Here is a 21,565-nt window from a genome sequence, read left to right on the forward strand (position 1 = left end):
TGTGGTTTTGGCAGATTTCATTGGTGGCTTTTACACAACAGCAAAGAATTTGTAAACAATCTCCCTGTATGCTGAGCCTTTCATCAACTTTAGGTCCCACTTTTTTCGCACCTCTTCATGTCTCCAAGTACATATTTTGTATAGTGTTTGATTATCACAAAATGAGTTCTTATCAAAGAAATTTTAAGATATTTCTGAGGGAAAATGTTAGCCTTACAAAATAACATTTCAATAATTGATGAGTACTTTCCTCTATATCTGGCATGTGCTGAGGGCATATTTCTGACCTCAGGTTGGTGCTGCCTGCTTAAAGGTGCCATGGACATGACTCAAGATGACCCTGCACATAGTCATCATAGAATGATCATGGTACATTCCATGAAATGAAGTAATGTGATACCTCCAAAAGGACCAGAAGCATACATTAGATGTTTAGTCTTCAGGGTTGTTGTCCTGTTAGTTTGCTTTGTTTCTTCGTGTGTGTGTGTGTGTGTGTGTGTGTGTGTGTGTGTGTGTGTGTGTGTGTTTAATTGATTTCACAGAGGAAGGAAGAGGGAAAGAGAAATAAAAACATCAATGATGAGAGAGAATCATTGGTCGCAGCCACCTGCATGTCCCACACTGGGGATGGAGCCTGCCGAATGGGCATGTGAATAAAACTTTGATCTCCTGATTCAAAGGTCAATGCTCAACCATTGAGTAGGCTTATATGTATGCATATAAGTCCTTTGGTTAATCCCTCCCCCTTACCTTCACCATCCTCTTCCTTCCCTCTGAGGTTTAATTGTCTGAAAGATGCTTCTCTGTCTCTGGATCTGTTTTTGTTCATCAGTTTATTTTGTTCATTATTTTCAGGCTGGTGTTTTGTTTTGTTTTGTTTCTTATATCTTGCAAGCCTAAAACAGCCTGTGCTGTTTAGACATTACCCCCTCATGTTCCTGGTGTTCTGGCTGAACCCGACAACCTCTGGACTGGATCTTAGAAATTAGTAGACACTCCAGTTCCTCCCTGAATGAGACTGAAAGACCACATACTGAGCTTCTCACACCGGAGTGCTGTGGTTTCTACATTATTTTCCAAATGCTATGCATACAGGCAGACCACATATTAAGGTTGTGCTTCTTGAGAAGCGTTACATTGTTGAAGTGTTCATTTTAATCATTAAATGCCAAATGTGGTTTATCTGCTGTAAGTATTATCTTTAAATTAAAAGATACATTTAGTAGTGTAGCTAATGAAAACTTTGTGGAATTTGTTTCATGATTACTAAATACAAATGGTGAATGGAAATTCTGATGAAAAATTGTTTTATTTGAATTAGAGAAGAGAGTATTCTAATTTAGCTTAAGAGTTACTAGCTGAGTACACAAATCAGTAAATTAGATATCAGTAATCAATGATCAGGTCTATATCATAAAACAAGTAAAATACATAAATCAGTATTGATCATTATATCATCTTATCTAATAAAAGGGTAATATGCAAATTGACTGTCACTCCATCACAAAGATGGCAGTGCCCAGTCCTCTCAGCCCTGCTGGAATCCCCCAGTCCTGGGAGGGAGAGGGGATGCAACCGCTAAGAGTGGTCAGCATGAGCGACCAGGTGGAATGCTTGCTTTGAGGCCTTGCCCAACCCATGGCAGAGGCTCGAGGAGAGCCAGGGGAAACCTGCCCAAGCCCTGGTGGATGGAGGCTTTAGCAGAGCTGGGGGCCATGCCCAAGCCACAGCGGAGGCTTGAGCAGGCCCAGAGACAGGGCAAAATTGAAAAATTAAGTAACCATTCTGAGTAACTACCTCCCATTCCCGTTTATTTCTATAAATACTTAATGAATTTAAATATATACTATATACAGTTGTGATTAATTTATCTTTCTATATTTATATTTATTAATTGTTATGTTTAGCTTTTCATGCTAAAAGTAGTAAAGAAACAATTAATTTCATACCAAATATGGCCATGCCCATGTTATATTTTAAGATACTCATCTTATTTTTCTATTTGACAAATTATAGGATGAAGTCTGTCCCAAAGCTGAAGGAGATGAAGTTCAGAAATGTGTGTGGGCCTCAGCGGTTAATGTCAAAGACAAGTTCATTTATGTTGCACAGCCAACCTTGGACAGAGTCCTAATTGTTGATGTGCAGTCCCAAAAGGTTGTTCAGGTAAGAATGAGTCCTACTTTTTGAAAGTGACTGCAAATATTTACTTTAATTTAATAGCCTTTGCCGGGTAACTTGTGCTTGACACATGGTTGTCAGTTATAACTAGTTTCATTACTTGGATAACTGGAAAATATATGCCTTACTTGCTCTTATTTCTCTCTTTTTGCTCCTTGAGCTTAATGAATTAAAGAAATAATTTAAATATCTTTTGTTTTTAAAAATTTTATTTCATGAACACATAATAACACTAGTTTCACACATATCATCCTCAGAGTTGCTTATTCTAACTAGAACAAGGAGAGTCCCAGTCAGAGGTCAATTAAGGTATTGCTGCTTATCATCCTAGAAGCAGTATTACATCTTTCTCATTTGATTCTTAACAGAGGCTGAGATAATGAAAGGTTTTACTAGGTAATAGTAACTTAATAGGTATTAATTACTAAGTTGTAAAAAAAAAATGTACTAATATGTACATAGGTCAATGACAAAGACAAATATCTCTAACATATCAGAAACATCCCTATTGTAGGAAAAATGTGGGAACTTAATTTTTGAAATAGTAAGGTATAGATAGTGGTATGTAATGGGGTTGCTCACATGTTCTGGAGAAATTTATGTACATGTTGAATATTCTCTCAGTGAAAAAGAAAGATTTTGAATTACAGGGCTACTGAATACCTCTTTGGAAAAGAGAGTGAAGTAGCAGCAGAATGATTTGACAATTCTGCACCAATCTATTCTATAGAAATTGAGACATCACCTTAGTTTATAAAAATAAACATTTCTATATGGGGTGTATTCAATCTAGTATTCTTTGTGATAGGTACATTATTTTTTAAATTATATTTTTATTGATTTCAGAGAGAAAAAGAGAGGGAGAGAGAGATAGAAACATAAATAAGAGAGAATCATTGATCAGCTGCCTCCTGCATGCCCCCTACCAGGGATCTAGCTTGTCCTGACCTGGAATCCATCCTTGACCTCATGGTGTTTAGGTTGATACTCAATCACAGAGCCACAGCAGCAGGACAGGAACCCTACATCTTGAGGCCTATTGTTGAATATAATTATCAACCTAAAATATTAAACATATATCATTTATTAGAGTCTCTGTTTTCAAAATTAAAAGTTTCTACTTTGATTAGTCTAAATTTTACTTTTTGTAACCATATATAATTTCAGTATGTGGACATCTTTTGATAATGAGTTCCAAAGTCTACCACCTGCTGGGTAAAATATTGCATTGTTATATTTGTCTTAACAGTATTATAGACTATGTAAATTTTAGTCCCCAAAGTACATGCTTAAAGGTGAATAATGAATATCCTAAATATTTATACTTGAAAATAATTCATCTCATACTTTCTAATTTTTCAAGTTTCTAATTTAAAAACATGTAAGGTATAGATTTTACAGCCTTAGATATTGAACCCTCTGTTTTATAAATTAACTAGAGGTGCGGTGAACAAAATTTGTGCCTCAGCCTTGCCTGCACCCTCTCCAATTTTGGACGCCTTGAGGGACACCGGGATAGGGCCTAAATGGGTAGTTGGACATTCCTCTCACAATTCAGGGCTGCTGGCTTTTAACTGCTCACTTGCCTCTGCCTGATTGCCCCTAAGCACTTCTGCCTGCTAGCCTGATCACCCCCTAACCACTCCACTGCCAGCCTGATCAACACCTAATTGCTCCACAGCTGACTCAGTTGCTCCTAACTATCCTCCCCCTGCCAGCCTGGTCAACTCTAATTGCCCCTTTTTGCTAGCCTGGTCTCCCCCACTCCCCTCCCCTGCTGGCATACTCTCCCCCACTACCCTCCCTTGATGGCCTGATCACTCACAACTGCCCTCTCCTACAGGTCTGCTCCCGCTCCCAACTGCCCTTCCCAGCAGGCCTGGGTCCTTCCTAATTGTCCTCCCCTGCAGGCCTGGTTTCCCCCCCTTCCCCATAACTGCCCTTCCCAGCAGGCCTGGGTCCTTCCCAACTGCCCTCCCATGAAGATATGGTCCGCACCAACTGCCCTCCCTTGCTGGCCTGGTCTCACCCAACTGCCCTCCTCTGCTGGCCTGGTAACCCCTAACTGCCCACAACTGCCCTCCCCTGCAGGCCATCTTGTGGCAGCCAATTTGTGTTCACATGGGGGCAGCCATCTTTGACCACATGGGGGTGGCAATCTTGTATCTTGGAGTGTTGGTCAATTTGCATATTATTCTTTTATTAGATAGGACTAGGAGCCTGTTTGCAGGAGTCTGTTTGCCACCGTGCCCTCATGAGCTGTTGCTGCCTTTGCCACACGCCCCCCCCCCCCCTTACTTTCCTCTGGCAGCCGCCTTGCTTTCCGCTTTTCCTCCCTCTTTCTTCTAAGCTGTCTTCAGTATTCACTCCTCCCTCCCTCAGTGTATGCAAATTAACCACCATCTTTATTGAGTTAATTTGCATACTCTGATTGGCTGTGTGTGTAGAGAAAGTATGGTCAATTAGCATTTTCCTCTTTTATCAGTGTAGATAATTCAAGTAATTCACATTTTAAAGTTATTTAAAGAAATATTTTTAACTATTTAAAACAATTACATTTGAAAAACTTTATTTGTGGTTTAAAGCTTTATCTATATCCATGGTTATAGTCAACTGCAGAGTACAAAGTTAATTTTATAAAAATAAAGCACCCTTTCCTAATCTGTCCATTTTTTATATTCAAATTGAATTAGACTTTCTAATTATGTGCTGTATCTAGCTTATTTATTTATTTTTAATCTGAGTATATTGTACAGAAGCAACTAACAATATTACTTACAATCAAACTTTAATCATCTCCCAAACATCATAGGAAGTAATATAGAATATTGTAACATTTGGATATAGAAATGTGACAGTGAAGTCCAAAATCAAAATGCCCTATTATTGGGGGGGGGGAAATAGAAATATAACCTTATATTTATTTAAATTTAATCTTTATTTTTTAATCAGATTAAAGTAGGGTTCTAGTGTTTAATACTGATCTTATCTAGGAAATCATAATTCTGACTTTTTTTTTGCATGTATTAATGGTGTGGCATGGTATTAAATAAACATTTTAGGACTAAACATTTAAAAAATTAAACATTGTTACACTTTATTATTAAAATTAAAAAAAAGTTTCTTAACAACATAAGATTTTACAAACTTTATGATAAATTATTACCATTAGGATATATGTGTTTCCAGTATTTTTTTTATATATATTTTTTATTGATTTTATACAGAGAGGAAGGGAGAGAGATAGAGTTAGGAACATCAATGAGAGAGTCATTGATCAGCTGCCTCTTGCACACCCCCTAGTGGGGATATGCCCGCAACCAAGGTACATGCCCTTGACTGGAATCGAACCTGGGACCCTTCAGTCCCCAAGCCGACGCTCTATCCATTGAGCCAAACCAGTCCTGGCGTATTTCCAGTATTATTGTTTTAGTATTATTTCTATCTGCAGCTTTAAAATAAAAGGTCACAATTTTTTAAATAGAATATATAACCTTGGTATTGTTTTAAACATCAAATGGCTCTTGCTTTTCTTCTGTTAAAACATAAATTTGTAAGAATGTTATACAGGTGATGTTTTGCTCTACAGATGATTAACTAATAAACAACTGGCCTCATTTTGTCTTCCATGGAGCAAAATCAGGTTCTGCTTGGATGCAGCAGTGGCTTATTGTAGCACCTCGGGAGTGTTCTTAAGTGTCATCAGCAGTCTCCTCTAGCCATTAGCACATTATCTTGAGAATCTACATCATTAGTTTAAATTAGGTTCACTTAATTAGCCAGCTGGTACTCTCCTTGTCAGACTGATAAACAAGCTGTGCCACACTGTTCCTTCATGTCAAGATTAAACCCCCAAGTCTGTGTATCTTTCTTTGGTGCTATTCCCAGAATTTCACCCTTACAATATAAGCCATCTTTCTAGAAGCTGATACAACTGGTCCGTAACCAGTGTAGCATGCTTTTACAATTTTTTGTATTTGTCATATCCCTCAGGAAATATTGATGAATTTGTATATCTATAGGTATATTGGGATTTTGAGGGAGTTAAGGTTTACAAGTAAAATCAACAAGGAAAAAAAAAACCCTTTTTTTTTTAAATTGCTTAAGGGTGCAATTTACTTACACTATCAGGGTTTTTTTTTTCCTTGTTGATTTTACTTGTAAACCTTAACTCCCTCAAAATCCCAATATACCTATAGATATATTTTAAAAAGAAAAATATTTATATCAATATATTTATAAACGTGCGATAGAATATTATATTATATAGCATATGTTAAACTATTTTACAAAGCAGTTAGGTAAGAAATTAATTCATCCTATATGATAAAGAAGTAACATGAAAATTGACTCTCCCTCTCACAAGATAGCCTCCCCCATGTGGTTAAAGATGGCTGCCACAAGATGGCTGGCATGTGAGGGTAGTTGTGGCGATCAGGCCAACAGGGGAGGGCAGTTAGGGGTGACCAGGCCTGCAGAGGAGGGCAGTTGGGAGTGACCAGGCCATCAGAGGAGGGCAGTTGGGAGTGATTGGGCTAGCAGGGGAGCAGTTAGGCATCCATCAGGTTGTTAGGTAAGTGGTTAGGGGCCAATCAAGCTGGCAGTCAGGCGAGCAGTTAGGAGCCAGCTCTCCCGGATTGTGAGAGAGATGTCCAATCTGGGGCATTCCCTGAGGGGTCCCAGATTGAAGAGGGTGCAGGCTCGGCTGAGGGACACCCACCCTTCCCCAGTTGCATGAATTTCTAGTTATAATATTAACACTCTGAAAATGGTAGTTACATGGATGATTAAGAAATATAGACTCTGGGACCTGAAACATGTAATTATAATAAAATTAATTAAGTTATTTGAAGGAGCTTTGTGAAAATGTTGAATAAATCAATAAATCCTTGGATGAAGGATGCTGGCTTAATTATCTATCACTAGGCCAAGCATAGTCTACTATGTGTACAAAATTATAGTGTTTATGATATGGAAGAAAAATTTCCAACTTATGATATCAGAACCTTATATGTAAACAAAGTCTTACAGAATTTCTCAAGAGGTCAAAACTGATCTTCTTTGTTCTGTTTTGGTGAGGATTAAAATCACCTGCTATAAATAAGTCTTATATCCATGGGCTTTTAAAGGAAAAGCTTGAAAACAATTTTTCTGGCAAAATAATATTAGGAAACAAATGCAAATTTATACTAAGTAATAAATGAGCATTCTATGAGGTTAATTTTGAAGTGAAAGATGAACATTATTCTTGAACATTGTCTTTTAGCTAACATCATTTTTGGTATAAATAGCTGCTGGATTGGAGACATCCAGGATGAATAGTAGGTGAGGGTGTTTAAGAAAGAAGACTGGGGAGTGGCAGGTCAGGTACAGCCTGGTAGTTATTAAAAGGACTTTTAGGGTCTATTCTGAGGGACATTAGAACACGCTGTAGTGTTGTGAACAGATTCATGACACTCTTACACCCAAAAATAAAATCACTCTGATAAATCTGTTGATAAAACTGATTAGTATGAAGTCAGAAGGTAGAAATCCTGCAATGAGGTTAGAGATGATAGAAGCTCTGTGCATGGTGGTAGCAGGAGAGGAGCCGGAAAGAGGTCAGCATTTAAAAGGCAGGTGCAGTCATGTGTCCTGAGGTTGTGAGATATGAGAGGAGAGGGCAAACAAAGATAATAGAATATTTACAATCCTTTTCATAAAATGTGGAGAACTGTTTTAACTATTTATTACCAATAGACTTACAGGTTTAATTGTGGAAAGTTATTTAAAAAGTGTCAAAAATAGCACCTTTCTCTTTTACTTGTAAATGGTTTAAATTTACTGATCATTTAGAGTGATTTCCAGAATATACTGGCAGACATTTTGTAAAATCTAACATATGTACTTTATTCCTTTCAAAAGTGGATGATGTAAGTAGGAAAATATTTGTTTGGTGTTGTGTGTATGTGTGTGTGTGTGTGTGTGTGTGTGCATTTTCCTGAAAATTATGTTATGACAAGGATAATCTGGAGAACATGTTTGGGAATAATTTCATCATTGTTATATTATTTTGTTGTGGAAAACCATATAAATATAAATGTCCCTTCTGTAAAATGTGTAATATCTGCACACTTGAAAACTTGTAAACTATTTTTTCCCAAGACTTAACCATTTCCCAATAAAATATGTTAGATGTACTTTTCTTCATTTTGAGCTGCGTATCTTTTTCAGTTCTGGTATTCTCTTATATCCAATCAGGAAAATAAACTAAATTAAGTACCAAATCTTAGAAATGATGAAACACAAAATGTTTAAAACTTTGGACAACATTGAGCTGACATTTTTAAAATTCTGAAGTTGTTTTAAAAATGAATTTATATTTTTCTCTTTCAAATACATATATCTTACTTGATTTGAAGTCAACCAATCATAAATTGCTTCTGAACCTCCTGGAACATTTTATCATAAGTTATCTTTAAAAACATAGTTTCTGCCAAGCCAACATACCAAGAGATCACGGTTTGATTCCAGGTCAGGGTACATGGCCGAGTTGCAGGCTTGATCCTCAGTGTGGAGCGTGCAGGAGGCAGCCAATCAATGATTCTCTTTCATCATTGATGTTTCTATCTCTCTCTCCCTCTCCCTTCCTCTATGAAATCAATAAAAATATAAAAAATAAAATAAATAAAAATAGTGTCTGTCTTCTCATTCCTGAAAATGTTCATACTTTAAGGCTCAGTTAAATAATCTTCTTCTCTTTGTATCCCTCATCCTGTGTTGTACTTTTAGATTTCATGGCATTTAGTCCTTACCTTTATGTTATGACATTTTAAGTTCTTCTTTCACTTTCTAGCTCTAAATTTATCAAGGACAATGTTTATTTACTTGCTCTTCTATGAATATTTTATCATTTGCTAAGTAAGGGTATTATATTTCTAACTTTGCAACACTATGATGCTCACTGTTATATAAATGCCTCTAGTTCAATTAGTTTTTGTAATAGTAGCAGTAGTGTTTTCATGGTGCTTATTATTTACCAGGCACACCCTACACATTTTACATTTATTGCCTCACCTATTCACAACAATCTTTTGAAGTTGCTATTATTGCTATGTTCACTGTGTTATAGAGAAAACTGAGCTGCACAAAATTTTAGTAACTTTCTATGATTTTACTGTTATTATCTTAAATTTAAGTGAAGATGCTAAGATAGAAAGTCTACTTTGGAGTACATGCTCATACACAGGTGTATACCTTCAATGATTCTCTGTTTATGATACTAAATATATTTGAGCCCATGAGTTTCTTTTCACCTTCCAAAAGAGAGAGAAAAAAGAATATTTATTATACATGAGGCATGAATAGGAAGGCAACATATGCAATCATTGTCAGGAATTAAAATATCAACCCGGAGGAACGGTATTTGATGTGCACAGAGGTTCTCACTTTGGGAAAGAATAGAGACTATCAAATCTGAGCCTCAATGATCACTGGTTAGATAACTCCTGGTAAGAGAGAGACTGTTTCCATATCCTATTTTATGTGGATATTAATATAACATATGGATTGTCATATGTCCATTGTCAGACAATGCTTCAGTAAGAACTTGGTAAATAGAAATTTATCAGAGCTGGACATTTTTATTTAAATTGTTCCCTAATATTGAAATATATTTAAAGATTTTGGATCTTTAAAAAAATTTTTTTATTATTTTCAGAGAGGAAGGGAGAGGGAAAGAGAGAGAGAAACATCAATGATGAGAGAGAATAATTGATTGGCTGCCTCCTGCAGGCTTCACACTGGGGATCAAGCCCACAAGTCTGGCATATGTCCTGACCTGGAACTGAATCATGACACTAAACCACAGAGCAACACTGCCCTGGCTCCTTGCTTTTTTTTTTTATAACTGTTTCTGAAAAATTTAATAATAATGAGGTCTTTGTTATTGTTGCTTTGGTGTTTGTATTGACTCTTTTTATCTTTAATATTTTAAAGATCTAAAGATTACCCCATTTTAAACTGCATGCAATGATCCTGACCATTATAATCATACATAGATCAAGGTTAACATGTTAAGAGGAAAATATGAAAAATTAAAGGAAATCTTATTGCTTTATTAATGTAATGGTCAATGATGGTTTTTTTGCTATAAGTGCATTGAAATGATCAGTACATGAAGAATTTAGATGAAACATCTGGTACTTACTTCAGTATGATTAACAAAACACCTGACTAACTATTTCTTAAGCAATAAATCCATTTAATTGTTTCAATTAACATTAAGTCTAGGGATAGTTATTCTAGGCTTATGCAGCTATTCAAGGTTATAATCAATAATTTAGTTTCCTTTCATTTTTCTCTGACTGAATCCTCAAAGTGTTGACTTTTCCTTCTTAAGTTTATTGCTTTATGGCCTCAAAGTGGCTTTTAAATTGAGGCTTAATATTCTCATATGGCAACATTCAAAACAGGAAGAAAGAGAAAGCTTGGTGCAAGGACAGCTCTTGTTGTTATTGTCTCTTTTGATAGATGGAATGCAATATTATTCTCAGAAATCATTTATCAAAATCCTATATAATATAATCCCAATATGCAAATCGACCAAACAGTGGAACAACCAATCACTGACCACCAGGGGGCAGACACTCAATGCAGGAGCTGCCCCCTGGTGGTCAGTGTGCTCCTGCAGAGGGAGCTCAGCTCAGTCAGAAGCCAGGCTCCTGGCTGGCGAGCACAGGAGTGGTGGCAGGAGCCTCTCCCACCTCCACTGCAGCATTAAGCGGGCCTAAGCTGGCAGAGGACAAGCCCCGAGGGGTCCCAGACTGCAAGAGGGCACAGGCTGAGCTGAAGCCCCCTTCCCTCCCAGTGCATGAATATTGTGCACTGGGCCTCTAGTAATTTTATAATACATAAACTAGAATATGCCATGTGTCCACCCCTAACCCCAGGAGAGGCTGGGGAACTGTATTTGTCAGAGGCCAATGAAATAAGTCATTGTCCCTGAATCTCTGGTGCTTATCTTCCCTGAGAACATTGTTGCCCATCTAATACCCAAACAATGCCATCTCCTGTTAGCAAGGAGGAAAGGGAGGAGGACGCTGATACAGACATATTTAAATAGGCCTTTCAGAAATCTAACAATTACTTCAGTAATCCAAAAACAGAGATAAAACACAGAACAAGGTTTTAGAAGAAAAAAAGAATACTTTGTAAGACTAAATTGCCAACATGCTAGTTAAAATGTAATCTCCATATGTTCAACCACAACGGTAGTTTACCTTTAACAAAACCCACTGAGAAAAGGATTAAGATTTGAACTAGGACTTAGGAAATTCTCTAAGGATATTCCAACAGAGCTTTGGAAAGAAATACTTTCAATATTGAATAAAGGCTGTTTTATTGAATACAATTTGTTTTGTGCCATAAAATTTATCTATGCAAGTACTACAGCAAATTACTTTGAAAAGGGCTTAGCTTGTAATATAAATAGCTTAAAAGTAAAGTGAGTGAAATAACTGCCTGGAAGCAATTTATTTTCTGGAAGTTTTATTTTAAGTTAATGCTAAATATTATAAATATTAGCAGAAAAGCACATTTACTATATCATGTATGGTACAAAAAAATTGCTTCTCCTTGTTTCTATGATTTTAGATCTCTCGTTAAGGAAAATAAAGTAGGGAATCTGTTACTAGAGTTACAGCCACATCTCATATTATTAGTGTCTTAGCATTATAGATGGTCAAATTCCATAACCAACATTGGGATGGAAAAAAACCTAATAATATATAAACTTAGTTCTCACCTGTATTCAACAACTGATTGAAATGCACATGTTAATCACTTATATCTTGAGTTTTTTAAATAGCTTCTCCATGACATACAATTTGCATAGGTAATGAGTGAACATAAGACTTTATAAAATGGCATAAAAACATGTTTGAGTAAAGTATCACATTTCCAAATTAATCAAGTAAGAGTTTAGAAAATTAGGTAATTAGCAACATGGGTTTTTAATCGGACATATAAATTCTTGAATTCTTCCATAATTTCTGGCCTAGTTTTTAACTAACGTTTCAGTGTGTAAACATTTTTTTTTTAATTCCTATTTGTTGCAGGCAGTAAGCACAGACCCTGTCCCAGTTAAATTACACTATGACAGATCACATGATCAGGTCTGGGTGCTAAGCTGGGGAACCTTGGAAAAGACTTCTCCAACACTTCAGGTATGTCCATTTCACTATATTGGAACAAATAATGATCTTTAAGCATCTCATTGAGTATTATAACCGTTTAACCATTATATCCTTCCACCTGAGGACTGTACTTTAATCACATCTAGATCTGCACAGAAAAAGTAAAAGAAAGTTGATATCTCAGCTTTTTTTTTTTAATTGGAAAGTATTGTAGGACATATTTATCAAAGGTTGGATGTTAAGCTACAAGCATAGCCTATGATGACAAAAACGATACTGTTAGGAAAAAACAAGTTCTAATTTACCTTTCAACAGTTTCTTGCCTCCCTGCAAATTTCATAAGAATTTTTTTTTCTTTTTCTTTCAGTTTCTCCTTTTATAACAGGGCCTATTGGGTGAGGTACATGAAACAGAGACCACAAGAGGTAGACAAAGTCTCAAAGCAGATCTCCACTTTCCTCCAAACAGCTAGAATTTTGTTATGTGACCACAGGCTCATTTCTAATTGGAATTAATGTGGTGTCATTTGTGTGGCACTTGCTTCTGTCTTGAAGTTGCATATATGAGAACTTGACAGATGCAGAAAAAACATAGTATACATTTGACAATGACTCTTTGGCACTTTATTTAAATTTTTCAATTTGTACATTTAAATAGAAAAAGATAGAGAAAACAGGAAGGAATGTTTGGCCCTGAAACTGCAAATTTTCTATTTCTAAACCACCTTGTGGTTAGAGCACCACCTTGAACATGTCTCTTCTTACAGAGTCTTAAGTCATTTGTCTTTGACCAGTTTTCAGTAAATCTGTTGAATGCAGTGTCATTTTAAATTAATTGTCATGTTAATGTTTTTGAAGTATTTTCTGTATTACAATGTTTAACTTATAAAGAGCAGATTTATTGAAGTGAAATAATTTAATGCAACTACCAGAGTTAATGGTTTATTTTATATTTCACTAGGAATATGTGTCATTTGAAGCATCTAAAATATGATACATTATTTTGGTTATCTATTGCTGCAAATCAAAGCACTTCAAAACTTGAGGTTTTCAATAAAATTCAAGGATCACTTACCACTCACATTCGATGGCTTGGCAGTCTGGGTATTTCTGTGGGCAAGATCAGGGAGCACTTACTGCAATGCTGAAATAATTTGTCAATAAGAGCCGGGAGTCCAAACGTCCTCACTCCGACCTCTGCCTATGGTGATAGTACTTAGCCGGGTGTCTTGTGTGTGTGTGTGTCTTACATGTGCTTGCTCATCCATTGGACTGACACCTTCACCGCATAGTGATTCCAGGTTACTAGATACTGGTAGTCGCTAGGCCAGTTAAAATCTGAGCTCCAGGATTTACATAAGTAACTGCATTCAGCCTGTTGATGGAAGCAAGTTACACTGCCTGCCTAGAGGATGGAGAATAGCCAATCTCTAGATGGAAAGAGCACAATCTTCACTGTGGACCACTGTCTGAATGATCGGCCACAATACGCTCACGGGCTCTCATATTTTGATAGTTTGTACTTAAATATAATATTGATAAGATAAAATATATAGGTATGATTTTAAAATAACTTTAGGCAAACATCTTTAATAACATGCAGAAAAAGGGGGGAAGTCTTTTTACAAGTGTTAAGTAACTTTCCACAGATTATCCAGCCTTCTCAAAATGGATTCTTTTTCTCTGAATAAAGAGAGAGAGAGAGATAATTATGCTAATAAAATTTAGTGAAATTTTAAAATGTTTTCTGGCACACTTGAATATGAAATAAAATTTAGGAATTGAGAAATAATCTTAAAATATAATATACAAGAAAATTTATTTACATAAAGGGTGTGTGTACACACATCTATATGTATGTAAATGGTGGGTGATGATAGGTGATTGATAGATAGATAGATAGATAGATAGATAGATAGATAGATAGAAAATGCAGGGTCTATGGATCAGAGAATGAATCATTTCTTACCCATGGAGCAGCTATTCTTCTGCTCCAACCCCCATTGGGTGATGTGGGGAAGACCGATGTTACCCTACAAGTGCAGCACAGTTGTACTACAGGAAAGGACCCTGAAAATATGTGCCCCTATGTTTTTTTAGGCTGCTTCCCTCAGCCCATCCTCTCCTGTGAGAGACAGAGATTATTTCTCAGAAATATATACAAATCGTGTTCTGGGAGGGAGGGACAAGTTGGTACCCTAGAATGTCAAGAATTGGCTCAAATGCTTTAAGTTTCTAAATATCTCAGGAGCAAAACACCATCTCTAGCATCCCAGGCACTTTTACTGACATCGTCCTTAAACAAAGTTTGCCAGTGCCCTTTTCTCAAAAGGATCTGACTCTGCAAAAATGTTAAATACTCATAGATAATTGTCTCCCAACAGAACAAGTTTATTAGGAAACACCCCCCAAAGAAAATGGGCTTTAAGATTTGCATGAAAATGGGAATACTTTTCCTTTGGAGAAATGGAATTCATAGATCAAAAACATGAGCAAGCTCTCACTTTTGCTAGAGTGCCTATGACACATGCTGAAAAGTTAGACTGGAAAGAGAGATTGATGCTAGAATGTAAAGGCTAATCTGCAACTTTTTGCCTTAATTCTGTGTATCTTATAACGGTACCCACTGACCCTTGAAGGAGCAAAAACATTTTATAAAGGACCAGAAAGCCCTACTTAACATTCCTTCTTCTTTGTTTTCCTTTTGATTATTAGTAAATCTGTAAATCTTTGCCAATTATGAAAGCAAAATATGTTATTTCTGTGATATTTATAATTAATAAATAAAAACGCAAGTAATGTGATTTTAGGTATTTAAGACAAATATTTTTCCAATTAGTGCTCATAAGTGAATTTGCAAAGATTTATCAGAGTTATTTTTTAAGACATCATGCCTAATAAGAATTCAAGAAATGCTGTCCTAAAAATCATGAGTCTGTCATCTACACAGTTTTACAATTTCTCTGTAATATCTTTTCAAATGCAAAAACAATTGGAGAAGAAAATATCTCTAAGAAACAACGTGGAATAAAGTCCTTTGATTTGCTATTGGTCAGAAAGTAGGCCACAGCCAGATGGGGTGTCATTGGGAGGTGGAGGCTCTGGGTCTGTGGAAGGCACCACACCTAGAGAGACCAAGGGTAGGATGCCATTAGGAATGAGCCAGGGGTTGCAGAAAGATGGGACATATTGATTAATGTGCATCAGATCAATCTGTGCATCCTTGCATTTAGTCGTCTCAGTCCTGAATTTGGCCATCCATCTGGTCCTGCACAGTCCCAGCAGTGAGAAGGGCCCCAAACCATCAGGGAACAAAGTCCAGATAGCGGGGGAGCTAGGGAAGTGACCTTGAGTTTTTTACAGCCAGGACTACGCCAAGCACATAAGTGCTCAGTTAATATGCCTTCATTGGTATGACAAAGTTTGCATCAGTAATTTTGGTAAGGTTAGGATGCAATGCACACATTTTAGTACTGTATGAATATTGAATCCTGTGATGCCTGGAAACTACTTAGAAACATATTGACACACAGCAAGCTCTCAGTAAATATTATTATTGCTTCAGTCACTCAAGTATTATTAATTTCAAATATAAGTACATGCATTTTGAGTTCTATACTATACAATCAAAAGGGAAAAGAAAATTGGAGAGTTCTTTCCTATTACTCTGTTCACCTTTATTAAAGTCTTACAGACATTATTATGAATAGCTACAATCCAGTGCCAACTTTATCACTGATATTCATTTAAAAAAAAATTAAAACACAGATATAGTCCTGCTGGTGTGTCTCAGTGATTGAGCTTCGACCTATGAACCAGGAAGTCACAGTCCAATTCCCAGTCAGGGAACATGCCCTTGTGGGCTAGATTCCCTATTGGGGGAATCAATAATTCTCTCTCATCATTGATATTTCTGTCTCTCCCTCTCCTTTCCTCTCTGAAATCAATAATAAAAAATATATTAAAAAACAAACAAAAAACAGGTATGGTGTTTTTAAGGTTGCTATCAACACTGGTTCTCTCCTTCTGGTGTATACTGAGCTCCTTTTGGTTAGGTGGAACCATATGACTGGTTCTGGTAAATGAGAGCTGCTGTGGATGGGAACATTTGCTATTGGTCAGAATGTAGGCCACCGCCAGATGGAGGTGACATTGGGAGGTGGAGGCTGCTCCTTCAGTGTGGGACACTGAGAGGTAATATCCTTCAGATTCCTCAGGGAATGTAACATGTATGAAACAAAATCTTTATTCTATAAGCCACTAAGATTTAAAGGTCTGTTTCCTGATTGTTTGTTTGTTTGTTTGTTTGTTTTATCTGTAACATAACTGAGCTAATAATTTATATATTTTTACTGAGCATGGTAATTTTCAGTGGAACACAATGAATATATATACTCATTGAAAGAAAATTAATCTTTCCGAATAAAAGACTCCTAAAAATAAAAATGCTATGTACTCCTGTCATAAAAACTAAAGGAAGAGAATCAGTTTTGAAGGAGTCAGTCAGTATTTTAGGAAGCTTAATTTGGGGGCCATATGAAAAAGGGGGGAGGCAGGAAGATACTTTAAAAAGCTAACAGAACACCTGTACAGCAGAGACAGTAAAAAAACAAACAGCAAAAAACAACACATGGAGGTATGAGAAACTGGGAAAACAAAAAACAAAAACCCTGATAGAATTTGATATATAGTAGGATATCTTATTTAATAAAAGCCTAATATGCTAAGTGTCTGCAGTCCAGTCGACCATTCAACCAATCAAAGCATAATATACTAATGACATGCTAAGGCCACTCAACTGCTTGCTATGATGTGTACTGACTACCAGGGGGCAGACGCTCCAACCAGTAGGTTAGCTTGCTGTTGGAGTCCGGCCAATCAGGATTGAACAAGATGAGCTGGACACACCCTAGAGCCCTCCCACAGCCTTTCCCTGGCTGGCCAACCTCCTGTGTCCCTCCTTGGCCCCAATTGTGCACCAGTGAGTTCCCTCGGACTGCCCTGAACCCTCTCGCAGTCTGGCACCCCTCAGGGGATGTCGGAGAGTCAGTTTCTACCAGATCCCACTCCACTTAACACAGGAGCTGCCCCTGTGTACTTCCACAGGGGAGTGCTGCTTAGTCAGAAGCTGGGCTCACACTTGGGAGCTCAGCAGTGGTGGCAGGAGCCTTTCCGGCCTCCTCGGCAGCACTAAGGATGTCCAACTGCCAGCTTAGGCCCACACCCCAGGGAAAGTGGCCCTAAACCATCAGTCAGACCTCCCTCAAGGGCTCCCAGACTGTGAGAGGGCACAGGCACCGGGTCTCTAGTGAGTAATAAACTTTAAATGTAGTTATCTTTTCTTTACTTTTTAAAAACCAATTAATGAATAGTTGGAAAGAAGAAAGCTCTGATAAAAACTTACTTAAATCTGTTATTTTACACATTTATAGGAGGAAAATATGTGTTTTTTTTTTTAATATATTTTATTGATTTTGTACAGAGAGGAAAGGAGAGAGATAGAGAGTTAGAAACATCGATGAGAGAGAGTCATCGATCAGTTGCCTCTTGCACACCCCCTACCGGGGATGTGCCCGCAACCAAGGTACATGCCCTTGACCGGAATCGAACCCGGGTCCCTTCAGTCCCCAAGCCGACGCTCCATCTATTGAGCTAAACCTGTCCCGGCAGAGGAAAATGTTTTAAAATAATATTTTATCTATTCTAGGACTTCTAAGATCTAAAACATTTGGTATGATTTATTTGGAGTTTTCAGTGCCATGCTTCCCCCTGTTTCATGGGAGGGCCAGTTGTTTGTTCATCAATTATATCTCAACAAAGTGTTTTGTTTTTTTTTAAAGGAAGAAAACTAACATCTTATTTACATATGTATGCTTGCTTTTATTATTCTCATATAGCAAAGTTAACTTTTTATAAAACAGCCATTGTTTAATAACATATTCATCTTATATTTTAAGCAGGAACTCTTCAAGACAAATTGTTTTCTTTTCTATTTTTGTCTTTGTAAAAACTGAAGTTTCTACTTTAAAAATGAGCAATTACAAAATTCCAATTTGCTTAATAATATACTCATTTTGAGGGTGGTAATAAAGAGTCTGTGCCAGAGATTATTTTCTTGTCTAAAGACACACAAAGCTGATGCTATTAAGGGAATGCATTGCCAAGATCTAAGCAGGGTGTGTTCTGTGTAGGTAATAACCTTGGCCAGTGGGAATGTGCCTCACCACACCATCCACACCCAGCCCGTGGGAAAGCAGTTCGACCGAGTGGACGACTTTTTCATTCCCACTACCACCCTTCTCATCACACACATGAGGTAAGTCTGAAATGAATGATCCATTTTAGATTTCTCTCTAACTTTGACAGAAAGCCACAAGAAACCCTAACACACATTTCAGTTACACAAACAAGACACACAAAGTGCACATGATTTAATTTTGTCTCATATGCTTGATGAATTTTTACCAATATTAGTGATAATTTCCTGTCATATATTTCTCCATAAGCCCAATGCATAAATGAATTTATAAAGATAGAGTTGCATTTTTTAAATTGACTTCAGAGAGGAACAGAGAGTGAGAGTAAGACAGAAACATCGTTAGAGAGAATCACTGATTGGTTGCCTCCTGCACACCCCACACTGGGGATCCAGCCCGCAACCCAGGCATGCGCCCTGACCGGGAGTAAACTGTGACCTCCTGGTTCATAGGTCTATGCTCAACCAACTGAGCCATGCCAGCTGGGCGAGTTGCATTTTTAAATCAAAATTTTAGTTAATATTTTTTGCCAATACTAATAAGTAGAGTCTTTTAGGCTTTTGCACAATACTGACATTTGAGTTGAAATGAAATGTTTCAGGCCTGCACTTTGAGAAAACATGGTGATGGTATGTTCAATCTCTGCGTATTTGCAAGAGGTGAGAAGGCAGAAATTTCTAGCGACCTCACTCCAAAGTTTCATTAAAGTCAGTTAAATGTTTAAAAGGGGGATACTGCTGAAGCCGGTTTGGCTCAGTGGTAGAGCATCGGCCTGCGGACTGAAAGGTCCCAGGTTCGATTCCCGTCAAGGGCATATACATTGGTCGCGGGCACATCCCCGGTAGGGGGTGTGCAAGAGGCAGCTGGTCGATGTTTCTCTCTCATCGACATTTCTAGCTCTATCTCTCTCCCTTCCTCTCTGTAAAAAATCAATAAAATATATTTTTTAAAAATAATAATAAAAGGGGGATACTTTGGGTATTCACAATTTCTGGAATTATGTATCTTCACAATTTACTGAAATTTTTAAGAAGCATTGCTTAATAATGTTACTGAACCTGAGCCAAAGTAATATGTTGACCTGCTTCTAAAGTGAATTCACATCAGGGGGAACTGCTCCAGCTATGTCCTGTGAGCCAATGTTTGCAATGTATATGGTATATACTGCAAATTAAATTGAAAGATCATCTCATCTAAAAGTTCAAGTTGTACGAATTCTGAAAGAATGAAAAATTAAAGTTGCAAAATTAAAAGGGGGGTTAATGAATCAGAATTTTGGCTCACAGTAAAGACATTATGTAAACTGGTTTTTGTTTTTGTGCAGCAAAGTATGTAAGAGTTTAAGTATAGTTCTCAAGCAGTTGACCATTATTTTCAGAATGTCTGTCATATGCTTAACAATAAAGTGATTAAAAACATAACTACTATCACAATTATTGCATGCTTATATGGAAAATAAGTAAAACTAAAAAGTATATTATTTGCATCAAAGTTAATAATAATTTGTAAGGTATGGCTGCAAACACTATAATTCAGAAACTAAATAAATCAGCATATGAACTGAAAATGGCGCTACACTTGAGATGTTACCTAAAAATATGTTTTTATACTTTATAAAGATAAAATTTTATTTATTTGCATTGTCTATTATGATAAATAAATATTTCTTTGATATTTTCTCATTGTTGATAAAATTTTACTAATTAATAATTTAATATGTAACACTTGTTTTATTTACTCCATTATCCCACTACTACAGTGTTAATACAATTATTTAGGGCAAAAGTCCTGTGGTTATGAAACCAGTAGGGTTAAGAGCGTATAGTTTTAGTTATTTATTTTACCTTACAATAAGTAACTTGTGTCCTTATGGTATTAAAAAAAAAAAAAAAAAGCTTCCAGGGTAAGAGTTTAACTCTGTCTGGATGCAGTAAGTGTTATATGTAATTCTTTGTTTGTATGTATAGTTTATATGCTTTCAGAACATGACATCTGTTTAGGGTCAACACGATTATGACCTTCTGGGATTTGGAGCTAATAATAATTAGAAGAACATCCACATACTCTGAATACATATAAGGAAAAATTGTACTTTAGATATTTCTATATATTATAAGAAACACCCAAAAGTATTCCTGAGTGTATTTTTAAAAGTCTATTTTTCTTTTTAGGGATGTATAGTGAAATGTGTGAGTGTTTTGCCAATATTTGTAAGAATACTAAATTAAATTATAGCAATTCTACCTGCATGTAGATCCCATTTTAATGAATGTGAGTGATCAAATTTCCTATTGCACTTCAAGGTAATTACTCCTGTTACTAAAGTGAAGAGTAAGTATAAAAAGTAGCATTTCTTTACAGAAATAAACTATTATGTAAAGTATCTTTAACATAATGAGCATTTGTTCCGCCTCAGGAAAACCTGACGGATAGATATGATATGGTCCTTTCTCCTGCCGATTTCACATACCATGTTTTCTAATGAAATATATGTGTTGCTGAAATTGATCTTGTTATGAATTGTGTTTTTCAGCATTTGAAACTATTTTCTCACTGTTATAGCTGGCATATATTTCCAGGTCAATCAGAAGGTCTGACACAGAATACGTTTTTAATTAATACTAGTTTTCTTCCTCTAACCTCTCTGCACATCAATCTGTTGGTTTTTTTTTTCTCAGATGGCTACACCCTCATTTCAAATAAGTTATATCTCCTATATCTGAAAAGCTCCTGGACAAGTGTCAGGATTTTATATCCTTAGTGTCTAAAAACCTGTAGGCACTTAATTCATGTTTCTCACAGGGTTGGAGATAAGGAAGGAAGAAAGCGCTGTACTGTTTCCTAAACCAGAATATATAGTATCGAGGGGAGAGCTGTATATCTTACACTCCTGACCGCATTTCTCAGTGTGTAACACAATAGCACACGTGCAGCGAGCTCTGCCTCAGGAGCA

At 36.6% G+C, this 21,565-nt stretch overlaps 1 protein-coding gene across 4 annotated transcripts in view; it reads left to right on the forward strand.

Moving 5' to 3' along the window:
• FSTL5 (follistatin like 5) overlaps positions 1–21,565 on the forward strand; it is a 527,078-nt gene that overhangs the window by 466,501 nt on the left and 39,012 nt on the right. For all 4 annotated transcript variants that reach the window (XM_036423990.2, XM_036423991.2, XM_036423988.2 and 1 more), the window contains 3 exons: positions 2,017–2,166; positions 12,279–12,386; positions 18,547–18,671. In XM_036423990.2, coding sequence (XP_036279883.1) covers positions 2,017–2,166; positions 12,279–12,386; positions 18,547–18,671 — 383 coding nt within the window. The remainder of the gene's footprint in view (positions 1–2,016; positions 2,167–12,278; positions 12,387–18,546; positions 18,672–21,565) is intronic.

Source organism: Pipistrellus kuhlii, unplaced genomic scaffold (genome assembly GCF_014108245.1).
Source record: "Pipistrellus kuhlii isolate mPipKuh1 unplaced genomic scaffold, mPipKuh1.p scaffold_m20_p_8, whole genome shotgun sequence".
Lineage (NCBI taxonomy): Eukaryota > Metazoa > Chordata > Mammalia > Chiroptera > Vespertilionidae > Pipistrellus > Pipistrellus kuhlii.